At 39.4% G+C, this 26528-nt stretch overlaps 1 protein-coding gene across 2 annotated transcripts in view; it reads right to left on the bottom strand.

Moving 5' to 3' along the window:
• The window catches only part of LOC114256479 (uncharacterized), a 38944-nt gene extending 14367 nt beyond the window's left edge, over positions 1–24577 (bottom strand). The window contains exons 1-3 of one of the 2 annotated variants that reach the window (XR_014348821.1): positions 24411–24542; positions 21100–21310; positions 19330–19395 (exon numbers count right to left, since the gene is read on the bottom strand). Coding sequence is in view for 1 of the 2 variants with exons in the window: in XM_082902176.1 (XP_082758302.1) it covers positions 19330–19395; positions 22460–22465 (72 nt within the window). In the remaining variant the exon portion in view is untranslated. Of the gene's footprint in view, positions 1–19329; positions 19396–21099; positions 21311–22459; positions 22514–24410 lie in introns of both variants that reach the window. The other variant, XM_082902176.1, reaches the window with a different exon arrangement.
• Between the last annotated feature and the right edge of the window lie 1951 nt (positions 24578–26528).

Here is a 26528-nt window from a genome sequence, read left to right as displayed (position 1 = left end):
ATAAACTGTCTTATGAATTGCACTTTACCCGGAAAGCCTCGCACTTCCTTTTTAGTCCTTGGTGGTGACATTTCTAGGATGGCCTTGATTTTGGAAGGATTAACCTCGATGCCCCTTTGTGTGATTAAGAAACCCAGTATTTTTCCTATTACATCGAAAGTACACTTCTACGGGTTCAACCTCAACCTGTAGTCTCTGATCCGTTGAAAGAATTTCTTCAAGGCAGTGTAGTGACCCTCTCTTTATTTGGGCTTGACAATCATGTCATCCACATACACCTCGACCTCTTTGTGGATCATGTCATGTAGAATAGTGGTTGCAGCCCTTTGATAAGTAGCCCCGGCATTCTTCAACCCAAACGGCATCACTTTGTAGCAGTAGGTTCCCCACGGTGTAGTGAAAATGGTTTTCTCTCTGTCCTCGGGCGCCATCAAAATCTGGTTATACCCGAAAAACCTGCCCATGAAGAAAAGCAAAGCATGGCCTGTAGTGAAGTCTACTAATTCATCAATGTGTGGCAGGGGAAAATCATCCTTCGGACTGGCCTTATTTAGATCTCTAAAGTCCATACACACCCGGATTCTGCCATCTTTCTTCGACACTGGGACGATGTTGGCCAACCAAGTTGGATACTCTGATACTAGCAAAAACCCCACGTCGATTTGCGTGGTAACTTCGTCCTTAATCTTTAAAGCCCAATTCGGACGTATTCTTCGTAACTTTTGTTTGACGGGTCGGGCCTCAGGGTCGAGAGGGATCCGATGCTGTACAATCTCAGGATCGATTCTAGGCATGTCTTCATAGGACCACGCGAAAACATCTTTGAAATCTTTTAATAAAGCGACTAAGCGCTCACGCTCCTCCGAAGACAACGTCGACCCGATCTGGACCAGATGCGGATCCTTCTCAGTACCCATATTAAAAGCAATGATTTCATCAGCAAGGGGTTTTGCAAACCTCTCATCCTCTCGATTAATCAAATTTTTCAAAACTAGAGGAATTCCTTCCTCTTCGTTTTCATTAAAATTTTGAAAATCCTAATCAATGCAACAAACAAGCAGCACAGAGAAATACGTAGAATCTGCAGCGACATTCTCATTCGTAAAGTCCAGCTCATCCATCTCTTCGGTTACAACCGACTTAAAAGAAAAAGAAAAAGAGAACCTGGACAAGACCTTGGCATCCGGGTTATCACTCCCAGGAACACCGGACTCAGACTCGGAAGAACCGGAATCTGATTCTAACTCCACAGACTCTGTGAAATCAGATTCTGGTTCACTACCCGACTCAGAACTACTAGACAGGTAGCCCTCCTCTAGTTGCCAAACGAGAGATGATGCTTCAAATGCATCTAAAATGCTGCTAGAAGGGTTCACACCCGATTGGTCCCTGATCGTTGAGATAGTCAGGTTATCCCCCAAGCTCTTTGGTTCGGCCGGAAGATTCGAAATGAGACATGCCAGTGCTACCCCTGCTTCAAGTTCGCTGCTGCCTAAGTCATTTTCCATGCTTTGTCTTGCTTCAGTAGTCAGTTCGGCCTTTTTCTCTATATCATTGTCTTGTAGTTGTAAGTCAAAGAAAATTTCAAAGCCAGGAACATGCTGCTTCTCAGAATTCAACTAGGGCTCGGGAAAGCTGCAAAATGGGAAGTCTTCACCCTCTTGAACAAAATGGCTGTTCAGTGTTCCCCGGATCGGCCTGTGAACAAGCTTATAGCACTTCCCGGTCTGCTTAGCTCTGGCTCTGCCTACCATTTCTTCCATTTTCCTGCCCAATCCTCTTTGGTGGACGTATAGCCAAGACCAAAAGCATGCAGATTATGCAGCGCATCGGCTGATGCTATGACACCTTTCCGACCATTTCTTCCTAACCCTATTCCTAGCACATGTTGGAGCTTGTTCATGAAATAGATTGATTGGGCGCTGACATATAAACCCTCATCTGCTGCCAAGATGGTCTGCACTGCCCAGGCCTCAACTAGAGTAAACCCTGAAAGGAATGCATCCTCCTCGCCATGAACAATTTTCAGCACAGGTGTGGTTACCTCTAGTAGAGGATGGATGGACGAATTCCCAAAGACGATCGCCACTCCCTTCTCGTGAGGGTATTTCAACATTTGGTGGAGGGTAGAAGAGACAACTTTCACCTGGTGCAACCAAGGTCCCCTTAGCAGTGGCTGGCACATCCAGGACATGGAACTCAATATCCTATTGAGCTGGGCCCACTTGAACTCTGATCTGTACCGTGCTCATAACCTGTCTACTCATATTGTCATAGGCCCAAGTCACCTAGGCTGTAGGCACAAAATCTGCTGGTTTCAAACCGATAGCATAAGCTGTACAAGATGGACAAACGTTGATAGCCGACCTAGTATCGACCAACACCACTGGCACCCACTTTTCTCTGCACTCCACTGATATGTATAGAGGTTTGTTGTGTACTAAGCCTTCTGGTGGCAGTTCTTTCTCAGAAAAGATTAGGGTTGGACTGGCACCACCTGGGAAAACTAACCCCACAAGCTATTCAAGAGTGGTGTCAATGGACAATTTTGCTTTGTCTATCGCTGATAGTACAACCTGTTGATGCACTCGAGAAGCCATAAGCAGGCCCCATATTGAAATATCGACTTGAATTTTCTTTAGCTGTTTCAGCACTGCCTCTTTTTCTGACTATTTTTCCTTCTGCTTTTCAGCCTCTCTATCTTTCCTGGAGGCTTCAGCTTGGTCCAAGTGTGGCGGCTTGAAGTACCATCCACTTCTTGTCATGTGGTCAATCTCCTCAGTGTACCAGGTATTGTCTGGCAGGTCTTCACCCTAATCTTCATCGGTGTGAACCAAAAGTAGATCATCATCTTCCCACCATACACCTCCAGCAATCGACAAACAATTATCCGGTTCCAGACTAATCATTCCCTTATCACAAATATCCCCCATAGGGAGTTGAGCTATTCCAGCTTTCTGTTTGTCTTGATCCCTTTCTTGCCCAAACCGCTTCAACGCGGCTTCCTGTTTTGTATCTGCAGTACTCACAGCACCCAGTTCCTTAGCTAAATTCTTGATACTGGTGCTCTCTGGCAGTTTCCCTTTTTCCTCGGCCATTCCGCCCACTGCAGCTATTCTTGCTTCCTTTTCTGTAGGTTTTGGTTTAGTTCTTTCCTCCTTGTCAGGCTCGTCACTAAGCCACCCAGAGTTGTCTGTCGACCCATTCACATCAAACCAGTCAATCTGCACGTCCCCCTGATCTTGTTCGTCATAGAACTGCAGATTGTCTAAGTCCTCCTCCAGCTCCACTAGATCATCCAGTCCCTGACTTGGGCCATCCTCTCTAACCACATTGACTTCCACTGCTGTTGGCAATACCACTTCGTGCTTGGCTTAATCAACTGGCACAATGTATTGGCACGAGTCATACTCCCCCTCAGTCAAATCCTCAGAGCACTCGGGTAGTGGACTCATACTCTCCTCTAAGGCCAACCTCCCTCCTTCTACCATTGTTACCACCACGAGTTCAGGTTGAAGTGTGGACGTGTCCATCATGCACAAGTCCATTACAACGTCGGTCTGGGTAGGTAAGAAGGGGTAATATATACGCTAGGGTCATAGGGGATGGTTAGTGTATGTATTAGATTTAGGTTATGAGATAGGGGAACTTGGTTGTGGGCTGAGAGAGGGTTGGTGGTTACATTTGGCTTTTGAGGTGGTGCTATCACCTTGTTGTCGATGAGATCTTGAATCTCATGATGCAGCCTAAAGCATTGGTCAGTGTCGTGACTGTGCTACTGGTGAAAAGCACAGTATTTGGCTAGGTTGTGTTTTAGTATGAGAGGATCCGGTAGTGGGCGAGGCTGTAATGGCTTAAGATGCCCCTTTTTGATCAGCACCCTCAGGGCTTTTGATAAAGGCATATAGAGTGGGGTAAAGATCCTTTGAGACTAGGCCTGGTTGTTTGAGGTTTGTGGAGTTGTACTGGCGAAAGGATTGGCAGTCTTGGCTATAGTGGTGACGACATTCACATCAGATGGCCGCGCAGTTGTGCTTCCACTAGTGGTGCATTGGAACTGCGCGCAAAAGGCCTCTTAGCTTGTTCCTTCTCATCCGTTATCAACCCCTGTTTCATTACATCTTCAATCTGAACCCCTATCTCATGGAGCTTAGTGGATGTGAACAACGGTAAGACAATCATCTTCTGTAATAATTTCCCCTGCAGATTGCGGACCACCATCTTGATTTGATCCTTCTCGGATGGCCTGGTAGTCATCATCAAAGCCTTGGCCCTCCATCTCGTTACAAAGTCTAAGAAGCCCTCTTTTGGCTCTTGACGGGTTGCCTCAAGATCACGGGTTGTGACCTCGATTTACGTATTGTATGAGTATTGTGCGATGAAGGCCTCGGCCATTTCCTCCCAGCTCCGCTTCACAGAGTTCTCTAGCTTTGCATACCAGATAGCCGCTATACCCGACAGGGTCTGGTTGAAAAGCGACATCTTTTGAAGTCAGGTGAGGTCCATCAGCCACAGGATATCTGAGAACAACTGCAGATGAACCATGGGATCTCCAAACCCATCAAACCGATCTATGTATGGCATTTTCAATCGATCCGGCAAAGTTACCGTGGAGTCAGTATATCCATCTTCGATGTCGGGGATTGCGTTCACGCCCTGTGCCCGTTTGAAAAGCTTCTCCAGCTTGTTGACCTTGAGCACAGTTAGGTCAACTTCAAATTCAAACGGCGCCTCAGTTTGATACACTGGTGCCTTCGAGGCTTGCGATGGGATGGGGTTTACCGGGTTGCCCTGATTCTCAGCTTAGGTATTAGCAGTAATTCCGAGTGCTGGGATACTCGCAGGAGGTGCATGGGAAGCAAAAGCCGCTGCCGGCTGTGGTTGCTGTTGCTGCAGCCTGTTTATCACTTTGGCTTGATGGGTTGTAACTTCAAACGGCGCCTCAGTTTGGCAGGCAGCATCTTGCTGCATGGTTTTCACTGTTTGTTGGAGATGACGAATCAAGTCCTCCATACTGGCTGGAAGGTACTGAGTCATCTGAATAGGCAAGTGATCTATTAATGGCCTAGATGTAGAAGATTGAGCCTAACTAGATGCAGATGATTGCGGAACTGGTGAATTGTTCCTAACTCTCCTCCGTCTAATAACCAATGGCAGCGAAGCAAACACAGGTTGTCCCCTAACAAGATCCCTGGATCTGTAAAGCCTTCTAACATGGGTTCAGAGTGCTCGGGGGATATCTAAACTGTCCGAAGAATTGTGATAAACTATCTAGCAAAAAGAAATAAAGCAAAAAGGAAAGCAAAAATCAAAAACCGCACAACACCTCAGCTCGGAAGTAAACAACACTGTAGACGGGCCCTTGGGCCTCACTACAGTTCAGGACTCAAAGTCACAGTCCTGTATCTAATCTCGTAGAGTGCAATGCAAGATCGATGACTCATCAAAAAGTCCAAATCCAGCAAATCATTTTGGAAAACAGATTTTTTGAAAGAAGTGCCAAACATGGACAGCTTTGCCAGATACAGAGTCGCCACCTAAATATTTATTTTGGGGGAATTTAGGAAACCCTGACTCGTTGCCTAAGGCCACGTGTCCGTCATCACCAAAGTTGCCTTAGCTCGGGAACTTGGATACGATTGGGGAAGGTCACTTCGTGAGCACCCTCGCTCGCCCGATCAAAGATCGGCCTCTTCTAATCATGATATCTAGTTTTGAAAACACTATGCGTTCTTATTCCGGTTATTAGCCTAGACTTACTATGTGATGCGCACAGCATACAAGTATAGACTAGATCACCTGAATTGGAACAAAACATCTCATGTTTGTTTATTTGAAAATAGTTTGATGGTGCTACCCGCAAGTAGGCTAAGACGTGGATTTGCCACCATCGTGTGGGCTTAGAAAACAAGATGATTTGCCACTTTCAAGTGGGCTTAAAACTCACATTCGATGAATTGTTCCAATCCAAATAACCCAACATTCACCCGCAGGCATTCAGGCAGGTATATCACATAAGCAAATAGCCTCATGGTAAGCATGCTATCATGGCAGTCACTCACATACATGCAAGGATGCTAAAGCATAAAACTTACCGAGTACTCCAAGCCAAAACAAAAGATATGTTAGAAATCCATACATGATCCTAACTATACAAAAATGCCTAATGCAACACATGCAAAAATGCAATTACAATAGGCTCGACTATTCTAAACATAGCATATGAAATGCTACAACTAACAAGTATTCAACTTGGAATTGAAATACAATGCAGTTAGTATGATGTGCCGAGCCCGGTGCATGCAATACAGATGAATGATCCAAACATGCAAGCATAAGTATGCTAATTGAAACATGCCCTAATCTAACCATCAAAAGCGGATAAATAAAAGGGAGAAAGACGTGAGGTTGGAAGACATATATCACACGCACGCACACTTATTACAATTGTGCCCTCGCTCGGAGGGTCCGAATAAATAATACAAGCCACCTAATTAACTAGCTAACAAGCTACTTAATTATTACAAAACCCTATGAATAACTAGTTATAACTAATTATTACACAACTTAATAAGTTAATTATTATAAATAACAAATGCTAACTACTTAGTAAGCAGTAAAAGAGAATTGCTCCAGCTCTGTTTGAAGAAGAGGAGGGTATGCATGCTCACTTCGGTTCCTTGCCTCGAAACGCCTTCCGGTTGCTCTTTAGAGGCTCTGTTTGCAGGGTGTCTTCCAGTGTTTGTTGCTGCAACTTACCAAAACACTGCTGGGGAATTCACCAGTGGCCTGCCGGCCATGAAAGGAGAGATACCGGCCAACAACAGGGCACTGCCGGCCAAGGGTGTGACACTGCCGGCCATCAGTGGTGCACTGTCGGCCACTGGTGTGCTGTGACACCAAACTGCAACAAAGCACAAAATAGAGGAATGGGAGGGTCTCCTAAGGGTATAGACGCACTATGCCGCCCCAAATCACCTCAAAACATCAAGGGAGAGGCCTAGTCGGATCCACGACCATCAATCATGCATCCCGATGCATGATGGCCAAAGATCCAACTTGTGCTAATCAATATGAAAATGAATGCACAAATAAAGCAAGTAAAGCCTAGAACTCTATCATGAATCATCAAGAGCTTCGGCGACCGAGAATTGAGACACATTCCATCACTCGGAGTATGAAACGCCCCTCGTTCCTCGTGTTCGGATTAACACTTAATCCAAACAATGCAACGTGTAAGGATGGCAAACATGCAATGTGAATAACCTAACAAGGCTAATGACATGAAACAAGCACATAGGCATGATATGAGGTGACAACCTTGAACAACATGGCAAAATGCAACATGGATATGCAAACATGCAAGGCACGCAAATGTGGGCAAGTATGCAACAACATATAAGATGAAACAAGCATGCGACAACATGGTAAGATGGGCTTACACCAAAGATGGGCAGCTTTCAAATAAGTCCAAATCAGTAGCCATAAGTGATGAATTGATGGCATGAAAAGCATGAAATGGCAAGGCAAACATGTATGCCAAGTGGCTCAAGTATTAAGGCACAAAGAGGACAACTCTTAAACACACTTAAGGAGCAACAAACACGGATGTATGACAATGAGGTAAGCTCTGAAATTTCATATAAAGTGATGCCAAATCAAATCAACCATGCAAGCATAGCATGTCATGATGCTCAAAGCTCAAGGTAAGCAAAGGGACTTAAACCACGGCCATACAAGGCAAGCCCCAAGGGGCTGAGGGGACCTAAAGCAGTCCTAGGGTAGGTCCAAACAAGACCAAAACTAAGCTCAAAGCTAGCCAACAAAGGCTAGAACACAAAACCAAAAACATGGAGCATGCAAGGCTTTAAAGAGGCAATGCATTACACCTATTGAAACCAAACATGGCATGGCTTGGGCGACATAAAACAGAGTTATATCATGGTATAATAGGACCCAAAATGTGCTGAAATGATGAGCCAAAGGCTTAGGCTTAATGGCATGCACAAAAGCTCATTCTTGAGGCATAAAGCACAAGCTCTATAAAGCATTCAAGGCATGTCAAATGCAAGTGTATGACAACATTTCATGGACTGAAATAGCATATGGAATGAGGGCAAAGCATGCAAACATCACATGTATGGCATGGTAGGGGCCTCAAAACCCAAGACTAGCCTAAGCATTTACACTATAGCTATACAAAGCATGAGTGATATGTCCATGGCAGCCCAAAACAGTCCTAGAACACTTCAAAATAAGCATAAAATCAAGTTTGAGTAAAGTCAAAATATGCTAGTATAATGAGTCAAAACATCATGCACAAGAGGCTAGTAAACAAGATTTGTTCTACACCTATATGGAGCATGCAAAGGATGATCGAACCAACTATGGATAGGGTCATAACATGCCAAATGATGACCAAATATATGCTGAAATGTAAACCAAACAAGCTAAAATGACATGGCATGGCATGGCATGGATCATATGAAGCTAGTTTAGGAGATTTACACTACAAGTGCATCATGCAAGCATGGAGTAACAAAACCAACCCAAAACAGGTTCATGGCATGGTAAAACATCACCAAAAACCCACTGAAATGGACTCAACACAAGCTAAGCACACATGCTACTTTGATGAGCTATGGATGGAGTTACACTACACATACTATATGCATGCAAAATATGACCAAACCAGCCATGGACAGGGCCAAGGCAGGTCCTAAAAGTCACAAAAATAGGCCTGAACCAAGCCTCAAAAATACATAGAAGGATGGTCCTTTGGAAGGCCAAAAATGCAAGCAAAGAGGAACCAAAAGAGAGGGGGCCACCCCCTCTGATTAAGGACCTCAAAACCACACCTTTACCACTGAAAATCCACTGGATTTCAGTGGTAGGAAGGCCAAACCAAGGCTAGCTCGGAGGCCTTAAGGCATGGCTTAAAACAAAGCCAAACAAAGCATGCAAGAGGGCTACACACCCCTAACAACAAAATGACCTTAAAAAAACTTAAAAATGACTTAAATACAAGACTTTTTTCAGTTATAAGCAAAGCCTAAATCAATATGCAAAGAGGGCTAAAGCAAGGTGCAAGAAAGTGCAAAAATGGGGAAAATACTTACCCTTGAAGACCCTCTTCGAAACCAGCAACTTCAGGGGGTAGAAACTCACTTTCAGACCTCAAGAAGACCTCCCAAGAAGCTTTTTCCAATGGTGGTGGTGTACCTCTAGGTGTTGTAGTGTAAAAGTGCAAGGAAAATGGACTAAACTACAACAATATAGAGAGAGAGCAAGAAATATAGAGAGAGGGAGCTGTATCTCTTGTAAAAATGCTGAACCTCTGATAAGTAGAGAGGACCTCTCCTTATATAGAGGAAAATCAATTCAAAGCTTCTTGAACAAGCTTGGCAAGAGCTTCATCCCTCCATACACGTGTATGGAGGGGAAATTAAACGATTCTAGCTGGCTCAAAAGATCTGCCGTGAAACCTACTGAGAGAGGGATGCTGCTGGCCATCAGTGATGACAGGCAGTGGCTCATTGATGGCCAGCAGGGGTCACTTTTGGCTGGCATTGGCCAATCATGGCCGGCACACTCCCATAGAGGCCGACAACAAAAATCAGTCCTAGTCCCCGTTTTGAAGAAAGCCTAAATCCTTCATCTAGATGCCTTTTCAGGTCATTCTTGAGCCTAAACTGTAGCCCCGGAAGTCTTCTTTCCAAATTTGGAAGCCTCACCTCAAAATTCCATGTGTGCTAAGAGATATCCCTCTTTTAGAGAAGACTGCTCAGTTTCGGTCCAACCGAATTGATGCCCAACTTCCAACAACCATATCTCTCCCATCCAGACTCGGCTCGAGGAGATTCTTGAATGAAAATTGAAACCCCGGAAGTAAGCTTTCCAACGGTGGTAGCCTCATAGCTGAAATCCAAGTATTAAAAAGGATAGGCCTGATTTGGCGAGGACTTCTCGTCTCTCTCTTAACGGTTCATGCCCAACTCCTTCCCCGACTGGGTTTCTTCTCTCATCTCCTCTTTTCTTCAACTCCAAACCCTAAACAAGGTGTTTTGAAAGATTTTTCAAAAGAGTTCATCTCTCCTTCATTCATTTCCACTTTGTCCTTGCCCGGTTTACCGAAAAGCGCAACATTTAACAAAATGCGAGCGTCGGAACATCGTAGGAACCTATTTTCAAAAATGTTTTGAAAGAGAGGGTTTTGAAGGTCTCAAAATCTTTTGATCAAGATAGTTTTGATCCAAAAATGGGTATGAAATTGGGATTTGACCCTCTCCTTGCCGAAGAAATCGAACCCTTGCACTGCACAACTTTCACCACGAAGTAAACCGTTAGTAACGGCGTCCAAGTCTTAAGGGCGGTCAAAAATGGGGTGTCTACAAACACACAATTGTAATCAAAAGTTGTAGAATTACACTCAACACTGACTTTTGCCCCCAAATTTGATACCCAAACTTGCAACTGATACACACATTCTAGTAGAGTTTCACTCTAAAGGCACATACCAAGTAAGTGAGAGCCAAAACACCCCTATGAGGGGGTAAGGTTACTATTCAAGCAAAGTGGTTTCACACAATCCTATATTGGGGTGAGCATCCTGTCCTAGTTTGGAATAGTCTCTATGGCTTTCAATATGCAACTAGGCTAAATGGTCAAAAAGGGTACCTCAGCAAGACTATCTAATATACTTCTCACACCTAATACCGAGAAGTGAAAGGAGGATCAAATGGTACAGCAGTAGTCCAGATCCAGGGGTCGTGTTCCCATCGTGGCAGAGCCCGCGACCGGTCAGCCTTTTGGCAAGCTTTTAGGCAAGCCTCCGGCAAACCATCCAGAAATAGCAAATAGCGAACATAGTGACTTAGGCGCACCAATGCAAATGCAATGCAAAGAAACATATAAGTGTAAATAAAATTTTATATCATAAATTTCGAGTCAAGTTCTCTAATTTCCCTAGCAGAGTCGCCAGAAATTGTAGCCTAACTTTTTTGCGCCCCCTTTCGGAAGTTTGAAAGAAGCCCTACAGTTCGGACTCCCGCGGTTCTGAATCTAATCTCACAAGTGCAATGTGAAATTGATAAACACCAAAGAGTCCAAATCCGACAAATCTTTTGAAAAATTGATTTTGAATCAAATTGCCAAAAATGAACTGTTTTGCCAGATACAGAATCGCCACTTAAATATTTTATTTTTGGAGAAATTTAAGAAACCCATGACTTGTGCCAAAGGCCACGTATCCGTCATCACCAAAGTTGTCTCGGTTCGAAAACTTAGGTACGAGAGGGGAAGGTCGTGAATTGAACACGCCCGCTCGCCCGATCAAAAATCGGCCTCTACTAATCATGATATGATTTTTATGTACATTACATGTTCTTGTTCCGGTTATTAGGCTAGCATTTACTATGTGATGCACTCACACAAGGTATAGTCTAGTTTGCCCGAATTGGAACAATTCAATTTCATGTTTATTTTTCAAAAAGGGTTTGACTTTGCCACTTAACAAAGTGGGCTTAAACGTACATTCATTGAATCGTTCCAATTCAAACAACAAGCCTTCATCCACGGGCACTAAAACAGTTAAAGAAAGTAAGCACTTAGCCTCATGGCAAGCATGCTAGTCATAGCAGTCACTCACACTCATGCAAGTATGCTAAAGTACTGAAAACTCACCTAGTACTCCAAGCTAAGATAAAACAAAAAAAAAGTTAGAAAAATATGCATGATACCTAACTATACAAGATGGCTAATGCAACGCATGCAATAATGCAACTAAAATAGGCTCGGCTACTTAATATGTTATTTGCAACAATTTCATACCATGTGTTTAAACACGCATTCAACGAGGTATTGAAACGACAATGCAAGTTTGAATGATGAACCGAGCCTCGTTGCATGTAAGACAAATGAATGGATGAAAACATGCGATATGCTAATTGAAACGTAATACCCCTAATCTAACCATCAAAAGCGGATAAATAAAAGGGAGAAAGACGTGAGGTTGGAAAACATGCATGTTATTACAACATTGATGCCCTCGCGCAAGAGGGTCCGAATGAATAAACTAGTTAAGCTAAACTACTTAACTAATTATTACAAAACTTAAATAAATAAATTAACTAACTTCTAAGCTAATTAATTAAGAATTTAACTAGGCTAAGCTAATTAAATATTATAACACAAACTAATTTAATTAATCAATCTAAACTAAGTAAATAAGTACAAAACAAACTAATTAGCTACAACTAATAAATTACAACAAATAAATGATTAATTGCTAATTAAACTAATTAACTAGTCCCAAGAAACGAGAGAGGCCCATGCATGCTCGGTTTGCACCCGAAGAACGTCCACTATTTGCTCTCGGAAGCTTTTGTTGCACAACTCTTACATTATTTTCCTCTTCCAGATCAACTCTGTTATGCTTCACAAACACACTCCTCAAAATTCATTGGTGGCCGGCAGGCCAGAAGTGGTAGCCAGCCAGCCACTAGCAGGGGGTTGCTGTCCAACAATGATGGCTGGCCGGCCAGCCAGAAATAGTGTCCGGCCGGCCACTAATGATGCATTATTTCTTGCTGCAACTGAGAGCAAATAGAGTAAAAAAGGGTATTCTCACAGGTTGTTTGTACTGTGTATCCCTCTTTATCATCAAAACAAGCTCAAATGAGTGATACACTTGGTTCAAAGACCATCAATCAAGCAATTTCATTGCATGATGGCTAAAGGACCAAGATGTACAAGTTTAATAAATGGACAAACAAGACCAAAAACCTTTACCCTATCATGCATGATCAAGGGCAATGGAGAGCTTAGAAAAATTGGCACATTTCATCACTTTGAGTATGAAATACCCCAATTCTCCTTGTGTTCAAATTAACATCCAATTTGAACACACCAAACAAAATAATTCTTATCTTGAAAAATTTTAAATTCCAATTTTGTTTACTCATTTTACTGTACTGTAGACACTCCATTTTTGACCGTCCTAAAGACTTGGATGTCATCGGTTGAGCGCTCGATGATTGTGCTCGTTTGGAGTCCCCCAGGTTTTCAGTTGCGCGCTTTGCCCCTAAGTCTCTGAACTCTCTTGGTTTTGTGCTTGTTTTAAGCCAAAACCTTGGTGCCCCTTTTGCCTGGAGGGAGAAACAGTGGTGTAGACCACTTTTCTCCCCTGTAGACCACTTTTGGTGGTCAGTCAGCTAAGATCGGTGGTCGGTCGACCAACCTAAGTGGTCAGCAGCATGCCACCACCTTCTCCTCTCTTGGGAGACCCCTTTTTTGCCCTGTCGACCAGGTATTTTCCCTGTCGACCACATGAGGTGGTCGGTCGACTGGGTGGGGTGGTCAGTCGACCACTTTGAGTGGTCGGCGGCCATTTTTCACTTTCTGTAGATATTTTTAGTGCCAGCTGTGCCAGTTGTTAGGCACAAAATGCATCCTCCCTACACATGTAGAGAGGGATTTGAGCAAGCTTTAGCTTGCATTTCTATACAAGGGGAAGTGCTTCCCCCTTAGAGAGTGTTCAGATTTTTTAGAGCAAAAAATCTACTCTCTCTAGAATTCTCTCTCTATATATTTTTGTGCTTAAAAGTGCTAGAAAGTGGGAATTCTTGGTGGATTTGCAAAGGAACTCTTGATCAAACACCACTATCATTGAGCTAAGATACTTGGGAGCCTTATTTGAGTGACTTTGACCTGATTTTGCCTCAAAAGTGGCTGGTTTTGAAGTTGGGCTTCAAGGGTGAGTAATAGCCTCTTTAAAGCTTTATTTCCATTGCTTATTTAGCCACCTTTGCATGCTATTTTAGGCTTAGTTTTCAACTGAAAAAAGTTCTGTTTTGAAGTATTTAAAATGGTTGTTTAAGGCTTTGTATGAGTTAGGGGTGGTTTAACCCCTTTGGTGGCTTGTTTTTCCTTGCTTTGTGCCATCTTTTAAGGCCTTTGAGACCATCTCTTTTTGGCCTTCTCACCACTGAAACTCAGAGGAATTTCAGTGGTGGAAAAGTGATTTTGAGGTCCCAAATGGGCAGGGGTGGTCCCCCCCTCCTCTTCTCTTGTTTGCATGTGTTGATGGCCCTCCAAAAGAGCATGTGTTTCTACTTCTTAGAGGCTTTGTTTAGGATCATTTTTGTGACTTTTAAGACCTTCCGTAACTCTCTTTTTGGCTGTCTTGGTCACCTCTTGCATGCTTCTTATACTTGTACTGTAATCCTCCTTGTAGCCTTGCAAAGTAGCATGTCTTTGTGCCTTGAATTGGCTCCATCTCAGTATGTTTTTAGCCATTATTTTCCACGTCATAACTCTGTTTTGGGTTGGTTTGGTTGCCTCTTGCATGCTCCTTGCACTTGTAGTGCAATTTTGTTCACTAGCCTAGTATGTTTGGTGTTTTAGCCTATTGATCTAGCATGTGTATGCTCTAATCCAGCACATTTTGGTTATGTTTTGACCTATCTTAGGACTGTTTTGAGTGATCTTGGTCCTTTGGGGCTTGCTTGATATGGCTATGGTGCAAGTGCCTTAGCTAGTCTTGAGTTTTGTGCACCCTAGCATGCTTTGCTTGTGATGGTTGCATGTTTTGGCATCATTTAACATGTAATTTCAGAGCATATACATGTGTCATGTTCTCACTTCTTTCACTCCTTGAGAGCTTTTGAGAGTTGTGCCCTTGTGCCTTATTTGTGAGCTACCAAAGGAGCATGATTTTCTACTCCTTTGAGCCTTAGTTTGAGCATTTTTTGCCACTGATTTGCCATGATATAGCTCTGTTTTGGGCTGATTTGGTTGTTTGTACATAGTATTGCATAGTCCTAGTGTTGTGTACCTCACTTGCTTTAATGCCTTAACTTCTAAACATGCCATGCATGCATTGCTTACATGATAGAGCCTTGTGCATGCCACTCTAGCATTGATAGATAAGCATGTTGTTTGCATGTGTGTTGCATTGCATTGTGTTTGGATCGGACGTTAATCCAAACACGAGAAACGAGGGGCATTTCATACTTGAAGTGATGAAACGCGCCTCATTTCTTGGTCGTTGTCCCCCTTGATTGTGCATTCATCGAGTTTTGCGCATGCTTGATCCTTTGGCCATCATGCATTGAAAGTGCTTGGTTGGCAGCTCGAGAGTCAAGTGCCATACTCCTTTGAGCTTGAGATATGATAAGGAGTATGGAAGTGCATACATTTTCTTGCAAATACACTGTCTTGCCTCTGTCTATGCTCTGTTGCAGCAACAGGAGGAATTTCAGCCCTCAAGGTGTTCTTGAGATCAGAAAGAAGCAATTTGGAAATCAGTGTAATTTTTAAAGATTCAAAAGAGTGCAAACAGAGGCGTCTCGAGGCAAGGCGGTGGATTTTCGAGAGGACGCAACCGAGCATGCATGTCCCCCTCACCCGCGAGGCCATTTATCGCTTTTGTTAGCTAGTTATAGTTGATTACCTGTGTTGTAATTGATTTAGCTTAATGCTTTGTAATATTCTAATTAGCTTAGATTAGCTAGTTATTCAATTTGGTTTGTAATAATTAATTAGCTAGAATAGTTAGTTAATTAGTTGGTTTGTAATAGTTAGCTTAATTAGCGTAGCTAGTTAGCTTTCATTTTATTCGGACCCTCCGTCGAGAGGGAAAATGTTGTAATAAGGGTGCGCGTGTGTGTGTGTGTGTGTGCATGTCTTCCAACCCATATTTCTTTCAATTAGCATACCTTATGCTTGCATGCGTGCATCATTCATTTGTCTTGCATGCACCAAGCTCGGCGCATCATACAAACTGCATCGTATTTCAATACTTACTTAAATACGTGTTTCACAGCATGCTATCAAGTGTTGCATTCGTATGCCATCTTAGATGGCCGAGCTTATTTAGTTGCATTTTTGCATGCATTGCATTAGGCATCTTAACATAGCTAGGATCATGCATTGATTTCTAACTAGCTCCTGTTTTGGCTCGGAGTACACTGTAAGTGTTTACGCTTTACCATCCTTGCATGTGTGTAAGTGATTGCCATGTTAGCATGCTTACCATGAGGCTATGTGCTTAAATGATTAACTTAACTGCATGAATGCCTGTGGATGAAGGCTTTATTGCTTGAATTGGGACAATTCATCAAATATGCGTTACAATTCATCAAATGTGTGTTTCAAGCCCATTTTGCGGAGTGGCAAAATCATGTTTTTAAGCCCACTTGAGGGTGGCAAATCCGCGCTTTAGCCTACTTGCAAGTAGCACTTTCAAACTATTTTCGAAAACAAACATTGAATTGTTTTGTTCCAATTTAGGTGATCTAGTCTATAATTGTATGTTGTGCGCATCACCTAGTAAGTTAGATTAATAACCGGAATAAGAACACATGTGTTTATAAAATAACATATCATGTTAGTAGAGGCCGATCTTTGATCGGGCAAATAGGGGTGCTCATTTCCAGACCTTCCCCTCTCGTACCCAAGTTCCCGAACCGATGCAACTTTGGTGATGACGGACACGTGGCCTTAGGCACGAGTCAGGGTTCCCTAAATTTTTCAAAACAAAATATTTAGGTGGCGACTCTGTAATCTGGCAAAGCAGTCCAGTTTGGCATTTTTGATTCAAAATCTGATTTTCCAAAATGATTTGCCAGATTGGATTCTTTGGTGATTTATCAGTTTTACATTGCACTTTGTGAGATTAGATTCAGAACCGCGATAGGAGTCCGAACTGTAATAGTTATGAACCCAATTCACGCCTCGCGCGCGGAGAGAGTTCGGGTGATCTACAGTTTCTGGCGACTCTGCTAGGGATTTAGAGAACTTGACTCGAACATCATGATATGTTGTTTTATCTACACTTATGTGTTTCTTTGCATTGCATTTGCATTGGTGCGCTTAAGTCACAGTGTTTGCCATCTGCTATTCCTAAACGGTTTGTCGGAGGCTTGCATGGAAAAGTGTGCCATAAGACTGACCGGTTATGGGCTCTGCCACGATGGAAACACAAACCTCAATTTTTACCAAGGCACCCTTTTTGACCATTCGACCTAGTTGCATATCGAAAGCCATAGTGACCATTCTAAACTAGGACAGGTTGCTTACCCGATTGAGGTTGTTTGAAACCGCTGCGTGCATAGTGAAACCCTAGCTCCTGACAAGATAGGATAAGGAAACCCTACCCCTCCATAGGGGTGTTTTGGCTCTCACTTGCTTACTATGTGTTTTTAGAGTGTGTCTCTACAAGAATGCATGTATCAGTTTGCAAGTCTGGGTATCAATCTGAGAACATCAGTATTTGGGGGTATCAGATTTGAGGCAGTGATTTGAGGGCAGCAATCAGTGTTTGAGAATAGTTCTTTCAGCTTGTGATTATCAATTGTGTGTTGTATTTATTTAAAGCCGAAATGCTATCCATTTTTTTGCTTGTTGTTTCCTTATTTTGCTTTATTTATCTTTTTGCAAAGTAGTATAGCATCATTGCTTCCGAGGAGGCAGTTTTCCCCAAAGCACTCTGGGTTAGAGGTAGAAGGCTTCATCGATCTGAGGATTTAATTGACGGACAAGCAGTGTTCTTTTCATTACCCCCGGTTACAAGGCAGAGGGCAGTTAGGCAGGGAATATCAGTGCAGTAGTCGTTGGTTCAACAATCATTGTCCACCCCACCAATGAGTAGTCGGGCTGAGGTTTTCGTTTCTACCACAGAAAGAGATACACCTATTCAGTTAGAAACATGATTTGAGAATCCATTTTCTGTAGAGTTTTGGAAACGTGATTTGAGAATTGGTTTCAAACATCATATTTGAATATGGGTGTAGAATCATTGTTTGGAAACACAACCAAACACAGCCAGAGTTTTTTAAGCCCAAAAACAACCCAAAATCAGTAGGAAAAGATAGAAAAACAAGTATGCAAAACAAGTTAAAAGAGCAAGTGTTATACCTCTTGAAGCAAAAATCAATTTTAGGCAACAATTCAAGCCAAAACACGCAAAACACGCAAGCTCACAATCACAATCTCAACACTTAACTCGTTACACAAGCTCACATACATCTTCCAAAACACACAACATATCACCTTATTATGAAATATGTGCAACTTAAATGCATTCTAGACACGCTAATGCTCAATGGACACGTGTGTGTGATCATAACTCGTGCTCTGATACCAACCGTCACAACCCAAACCCGTCCCTAAAACTTTGGTCCATGACCGGCCTGTACTTAGGCCTCAAAAAAAAAATTAAATAATATTTATCCAAATATGGGGCCTTAAGCAGAAGTAGATACCAAAAATAATAACAGAACGTCCATTGAGCAGTGCTTAAATGCCAGGATCTTTAAACATTACATCAAATATACAAATGTCACATACGCAGTTCATGGATATACAGTCCAAGTCATATAGGTATAGGCAAAAGTTCACAACCCAAAATTTACATATGAACCTAATGCACAACAAAGCCATCATAGCTTGAAAAAAACTAAGCTTGGTAAATTATACTACGTCTCTACGCGGAGACACTTCTTGGGTGGCTTGACAGATAGGCGGACCGCGATACAACTCTAGTGTTGATCCTCGATGGCTCACCTACATAACGCCTAGTGAGTAATATTAAAGTAAAGAGGGTAATGGATGATGTCCTTAACATTAAGAAAACATATTTCACAATTCTGAAATGTAACTTAAATCATGTTAAAACAAACTTTATTGTATCAAAATCCATGCTTTTTCAAATGGAATGTATATTTGACATCATCACAAAACATTTTGCGTGGTACGTGGTACTAGATTCACATTTCAAAATAGAACATCCATTCATGCATATCAAATAATATTTTGTAAACATGAGACATATAACGATGTAAAACCATTCATATTCATACCATAGTTTCGGAATGACCTTGGGTCCACATATAACAAAATGGCCTCAGGCCCAATCATATATATCAAACGATCTTAAGTCGAAGCGAATCATATCGTATCACTATATCTTGTTATGGAATAAATGGAACATCGACATTTCTCCACCTCTCCTTGGGCCCAATTCATATATGTATGGACCCAAGAGGCGTCTCGTACGGACCATAGAGGTGACTCACACTATAGCACTTAGTTTCGTACAACACTTTGTTCCATACCAAAATGATTAGGCCTTAAAGATCGAACAATTCATATCATGCCATAGCATAAGAGGAACGGATAAACAAAACGGCCTTGGGCTCACCATATCATATTATAAACAATTCACATTTCTTATTCATGACTCATTTTAGTTTTCTTCGAAACTTGTGCATTTTAACAAAATAAGATATTTAGAGAATCATGTCACACAATAGATAATGAAAAACATACCTTTACTATACTGTTACTCACAGTGATGGGCTTCTGGTAGCAACTGGATGATGTCCTCGTCTTGACCTACAATCACAAGTACATAACACAACATATGAATATAACCGATCCTTTTCTTTGATTTTTAATCAATTAGTTATTTTGGTTATAAACTCATTAGTCCTCAATAGGTCATAATCCATGTGTAAGAGAATAGGAGAAAACGAAAGGAAACTGGGTTAGAAGAAGAAATGGTATAAAATCGGTAGACAGAAAGTGAACAATTTTCACTAATTTAGGCATATCTATTTGTGTACTTAGAATTTTGGAGTGAAACCACCACCATTGGAAACTAGACTTTCGAGGCATGAATTTAGGCTCAAGGATCACTTAAAACGGAGTCTGGATGCAAGAGATATGCTTATTTGAAGTTGAGTTGAAACAGAGGTGCCCCGCACGTGCGGGAAATAGGGCCGCACGTGCGGGAATTGGGCTACACGTGCGGGACAACGTGCTTTTATTTCAGAATAAATTTAGGTGCTGGAAGTGGACTGTCCCACGTGCGGCTCTAGGCAAAATCTGTTGTCCGAAAATCCCTGTTGGCTCTAACACTTGTTTTTCCTCTTTCTAAGCTAGGTTTCAACTCTAATCACTCAAAAACATATAAAATTACCCCACAACATGATAAACTAACATCATTCAAGTGTAATTTCATCTCAAATACATTAATCTTGCTTAAAGTTATAAATCAAAGTCTCATCTTTTCCATATATTCAAAATTCATAATATATGTCCACAATCATGTAAGTACATCTTACACATGGTTGATTCTCACACCAAATCTTGTTATTCCATGAATCATTCTTAAGATTGAACTCGAATCAAACAAATTTAAGGAAATCAAGGTTCAATTCCTTGAATCCAATCCTTTTCATTCATAACCCAAATCTCCAATTTAATCGTTGATTTCGTGTGGTAGATGAATTATTTACAAAGATAATAATTAAAGCCACATACCTTAACTCAAATCCTTGCTTTTCCCCTTGAATCTTTTCAATTTTCCCAAGCTTTCATGGTTGATCTTCTTCATTTCTCTTAAATCTCTTCAAGTTCTTCTTCTTAAATTTTGTCTTCAAATCCCATGAATGTTGAGCTCTCTCTCTCTTAGAGAAGCTCTTTATCTATCTCTCTCTCTCTCTCGGTTCTTCTCCAGAACCCGCCCGTCAAAATATCTCTTTCTCTCTTCTCTTTTTTTTTTTTTTTGTTGAGCCAAGCAAGGCTCATATACACAAATATATATATAATATATAATAATTAAAGAAAATCAATTTAATTCATTCTAAATCAGATTTTTACGAAACTTCATACGAGGCCCTAAAAATCATGTTGATCATAACTATGTACTTCGTTCTAGTTTCTGAAGCCTCTAGGGTCTTTAATTTGCAGTGCAAAGTTAACCACCCAAACACACCTTAACGAATCAGACAAAATAAATTTTCAATTAACTTTTTCAAATGGCTCTAAAAATTCCCATTAGCATATCCATGTACTCAATTTTGATTTCTGAACCCATGAAAGTCGGCAATTTCAGTTTTAAAGTCGTAACTCAACAGATAATTCATCAATTCAAACAGATATAATTAAATTAAAGCACATTAACCCATAATTAAATAAAGATAATTTCTGATACACATTTTGTGGTCGTTACAATTGTAGACCCGAATCAATCCACCAATCATATCGATGAGTATTAACAAAATTATATTCATAACACACGAGATATGAGATTACCTTTCTTCTCGAGCCATTTCTTATACTTGGGGTAGTCTTTCTTCATGTGACCTTTTTTCTTGCAGAAGAAGCATGCATCCTTATTGCCATGATTTTGAAATGGCACTTTACCAAACTTCTTTCATTTCTGATCACCTTTGCCCTTTTTCCATTGCCCTCTTTTATGTGTTGTTAAATGATCATTTTCCACTTTTCCATGCTTCAATCTCTCCTGCTCACACATGGTCAAAAGTTCATTGATAGACTATTTTTCCTTCTGTATGTTGTAAGAAATTTGGAATGCTCCATATTCCACAGGAAGAGAATTGAGTATGAAATTGACAAGGAATGACACAGAAATCTCAATCTTTAAGGACTTAAGACGACCTGCAATGTCTCTCATCTCCATAGTGTGCTCACGTACACTCCTAGAATTATTATGCTTCAAACCTGATAGTTTGTTCATTAGGGTGCTTGTCAATGCTTTGTTAGAACTAACAAATTGCTCTTTAATAGCCCTTATGTAGTTCTTGACCTTATCAGATAGTGGAATTGAGCCCCTAATGCTCTGGCTGATATGTGACTTTATAAGCATTAGGCATAAGCGATTAGATCGCTCCTACTTATCATAAACACTCTTTTCTACAGCGGAACTCTAGTCCGTGGGTTCAAGAGGTTCATCCACACGGAGTGCTAGATCGAGGTCCATGCACCATAATGTTAGAAGGATTTTGTCCTTTCAGTCCGAAAACTTATCACCATTTGAGAATAGAATACGAGAAGACTCATTAGACAGTGTAGATGGAGAAATCACTACAATTACCAAAACATTATTAATGCTTTGAAATAATAACTATAGTCTGAATCAACCAATGTTAAATTCAATAACAAATCCAAACCTTCCTATGGGTAGAGGCCACTAAACTTTATTAGATTTGCTATTAGTTTATAACAAGACTAATGGATTTCGAAATATTCAAGAAAAAGAAAACTCGTACCTGGGTTTAGAGTGTCCAATCCCTTTAATACCCAATTCATTATCTTATTCCAATTAAATTTTATAAATAACTACTTTCCTGTGGAACCGAGAAATTATTCATAAAACACAATTGCAATATGAAAAATGCAAAATTAATTTTTAACTCTATGTGATCATAATACTAAGGATCACTACATCTTTATGTTTTTAAGATGCTCTGGTAGTCTTAAAACAGAATAAAATCTTTTTAATTATAGCATAATTTATTAATGTGAGCAAATCCATATAGTCACAATCAAGTACATAACCTTATAATGCACATAATATATGATACATGCAATCAGAATAATATCACATGAAAATTCCAAGACCAAAACCCATGTTGTCAAGATCCAAACCTACCTCCATAGGTTTAGCATCGTAACCGGCCAGTAATTCTGGGATTACCGAATACCTCTGAGACAGATTAACATAATATTAGGGGCTAGTGGAAGCAAATAACAAATATATAATATCCATTAAGTTGTGCAGACTTACATGAGACAGAAAAATTTTAAACTTTTTATATACATATTTACACATCATTCTTATGTCATCATATATATAAATATATATACAGATTAGACAAAAAGCGAGTTAGCCCTATTTACAAAATAAACAAAGACTTGTTTAACCAAACAAGAAAATAAAACTTAAACTTTATGCACTTAGCCATAACCACTAGACATATTCGGAACCTCCACGGGAGGCACATAGGTTGGTTGACAAAACAGAGTCCAGGTAAATACTCTAGGCTTGGTCACGCACCTGATCACCCACATACATAAATAATACAGTGAGCTGAAGCCCAATGAATAATAACAAAGTAAAGGGTTTTAATGAATGATATCCATCATAGAGTCAGAAATCAGAGTTTATATCAGAAATAGATTCTTATCAGAAACATAGTCTTATGCATATTCAGATTTCAAATGAGAAACAGATTCATATACATGTTCATAGTTATATTCATATTCATATTCAGATTTTGCATAAGATCATACGTGGTACACCCATTAGCGCTAACCGATTAGATACAGAGCATTAAGGGTCATACTTGACCAATTCCATAAAAGAGCCTCCGGTATTGGGAACACAAAACATGCTTAAGCCACGGTATTGTTACCCTCAGGCGAGAGCCATGAGACCACGGTATTGTTACTCCCGAGCAAAGGCCATGAGACCACGGTATTATTGTTGGGATATATCTCCTTATTGGAGTTTGAGACCCAATTGGTTTTGAAAAAAGAATTTTAGTTTGGTTTGAGTATAATATATTTTAATATATTATATCTAACTTTTAGAGATCCAATTCAATTTGGTAACAATTAGGGTTTGATTTTAAAACCCAAGATTCAATATATATATATATATATATATATTGTTTATTCTTCACCAAAAGGGATGTACGACTTTTACAAATTTTGTTCAAACTTTTCCGAAGTGGTGCCCCTGCTATAACATCTTTTTATGTTGAACTCATGATTCAAAACATAATATTTAAATCAAAACCCATGAACTCATGATTCAAAACTTTTTTTACAAAATCAAATGCATAATAACTTGCATGGCTCAAATCAATCCTTAATTTAATATCTATAGTTTTGATTCATATATAGATGATTTATAATCCACAGAAAAACATTTGTGTACAAAGAAAACAAGGTCATTTTTAAACCCAAAATGATTATTTCATAAGTTAATTTCTTGATTCCATATCCTATTCCAAATTTCCCATCCCTTTCATTATTCCTTTCTAATTATATGAAGTCAATCTCAAACTCTTTTCTTTTTCTCTTCAAAATCCAAAATTGAGATTATAAAATTCCTAGAAAAGATATTTACATGTGCACAATTAAAATTACAACTAACAAATTTTATATATATTTCAAAATCAAGACATAATTAAGTTCCTAATTAAATCCTTAATTTGCTTTAATTTAGGTTTCTATCAATTTTCTGCATGTACAACCCAACCTTAAATTATGATCATAGAGCTTCCAAACATGTTTAAATTGAATAAAATAAAAACTCTCAAATTAGATTTACAAGCATAGATTAAGAACCAACATCAACAAATTCTTAATTTGATATTCAGATTTATGAGTTTAATCTGTATATAGAATATTATAACCTAGAAAAAGATTTGTCTACAAAGAATTTGGGAGACTAATTGACTTAAACACACTATCTTGAAACCCGTTTTACCTCAAAACCTCTTCAACATTCATCTTTAATCATCTCAAAACTCATCTTAAATCAATTTATATCTACATTATTTAAACAATAGAAGGAAGAGGATGAGATTTCTTACCTTAGGATGATTTTTCCACAATTTTTAACTTGAATTTTGATGTCTCACAAAGCCCTCTTCTTCCTCTCCTTCGATTCTCCCTCTCTATTTCTCTCACTCTTTTTCTTTACTTCTCCAAATGTTTGTTGCGAGCGAAATGAAGTTACACCTCTTCTTGAACTCACCCACTCACATACACAACTCACCCTTTGTCCTCAGCCTTACACGTGCGCGCGCGCACACGTCAACATATACACACACCCACGAATTTGCTAAATACACCCATGCTCATTACACCCTTAATTCCAAATTCTTCCACAAATTAATTTATGTTTAGGATTAATTTAATTGAGCCTCACTTAATTTTAATAAATATTGATTAATACATAATTAAATTAATTATAACTAATCATAAATCCCACATAATTTAACTAGTCTAATTTGACTTCCATTAAAGCTCAATTAATTATCCTTAAATTATCAATCTGAATCAGATTTTAATCAGACTTCCAAAAGGCTCCAACTATTAAATTAAATTTATTTTCATCCTCAATTTTGGTTTCTTAAATCATTAACGCCTTCAAGTTCATATTAAACTTCAAAATCTTCGTCAATAAATTACATATTCAATCGAATACCTCAATTGAATACCTCACAAATAAATTTAATTCATAATAACCTTAATTCCCAATTCTCATAGCTTAATCAATTCAAATTCAGACCCAATTAATCAAATCTCAATTTTACAAATCTGGCTTGAATATTTAATTAAACTCTCATACGGTCCGATACTCGAAATTAAATAATTCAATCAATCAATTATACTCTCTTGAGCCATGTAGGCTTTCAATCTCTAATTCCAAAATAAATTCTCAATAGAATTATATACAAATCAGTCTCCATTGTTTTCATAAATCTCAGATTAAATTGGAATAATTAACAATTAAAATTCAAATCTCTTTAATTAATTAAGTACTAATTATTATACGTGGTGGGGTTGTCACGCATGTAATCAACCTTATACAAGATTTGGCTTAAAAATTGGACCAAAATAAATTCCATAAATCCAACACACATGCTCTTAATTCACATAAATTTTGATGGCATAAATAATCTTAACATCTGTAACACGATAATACACTATACTAGAGAGCATGTTAATTAATATGAAAATTTTAAAAATAGTTCACAGTATGAAATTCAAAAGAATTTACTAACTATTTACACATACAACTATGATAAACAAAATATCCTTAATATCACGTTCTTACAAGAATCTAGAAATAAATTTAAGTCTTTTATGTTTTTAAAATTAACTGAACAAATCCAAATAAAAGCATGAAAATTTCTAGATTTGATACAAAATGGTCTTCAATGTGTGTCGATATATGAAAATTCATACTTAATCACATACAGTAAGTTTCCAAAACATAGCAAATTTTAGAATAGAAATACTTCTAAATTAATGTTAACAGTGCTATTATAGAACAAGATAAATTCTATTGCCTCTAATTAATATACATTAAGCAACAATTTATCTTTAATAGTGAGAAAACAATCCAGCGAATTTCAGATTTTATTTTATTTTTTAAAAAATAAAAAAAAAACCAAGAGAAACCAAACAATAAATGTTTATACTGATTTGGTCTAAGGCGCTAGTTTCAACTACTGATCCGAAAGGGTTTAAACAGTACAAAAATATGCAAGTAAAACTACAAATTTTATATAATAATGGTCACTATATAGATCTAAAATTCACCACTAAGTAATAGACTATCAATCCTCTACATATACAACTTCACTTATAATGGTCTGCAAGTTTTAGATTCTCTTCACAAGAGAAAACAAAGCAAAGGTGTAAGGGCTCATGGTGGTGTATCAGAATGGACCAACATGCGCAGCGAAAGCGTAAAAGATAATAATATATTAAAATTAATTAAACAAACGCATAAAATTGCCAATGTCTACGTCATAACAGAACAGATGTCTAGGAAAATATGTATAACGTATTGGCCTCCATAAAAATACAGTAAGGCTAAACAACATAACAAAAGGAAATCCTGATATTAATTGTGAGAATTAAAATAATTTTAATTTGAAAAGAAAAATACATCATGTCATGATGTCCAAGCCTTTGAA

The sequence above is a fragment of the Camellia sinensis genome, chromosome 13 (assembly GCF_055761805.1).
Source record: "Camellia sinensis isolate YWXY chromosome 13, ASM5576180v1, whole genome shotgun sequence".
NCBI lineage: Eukaryota > Viridiplantae > Streptophyta > Magnoliopsida > Ericales > Theaceae > Camellia > Camellia sinensis.
Note: the sequence above shows the minus strand (reverse complement) of the source record. Positions and strands in the feature narration are given on the sequence as shown.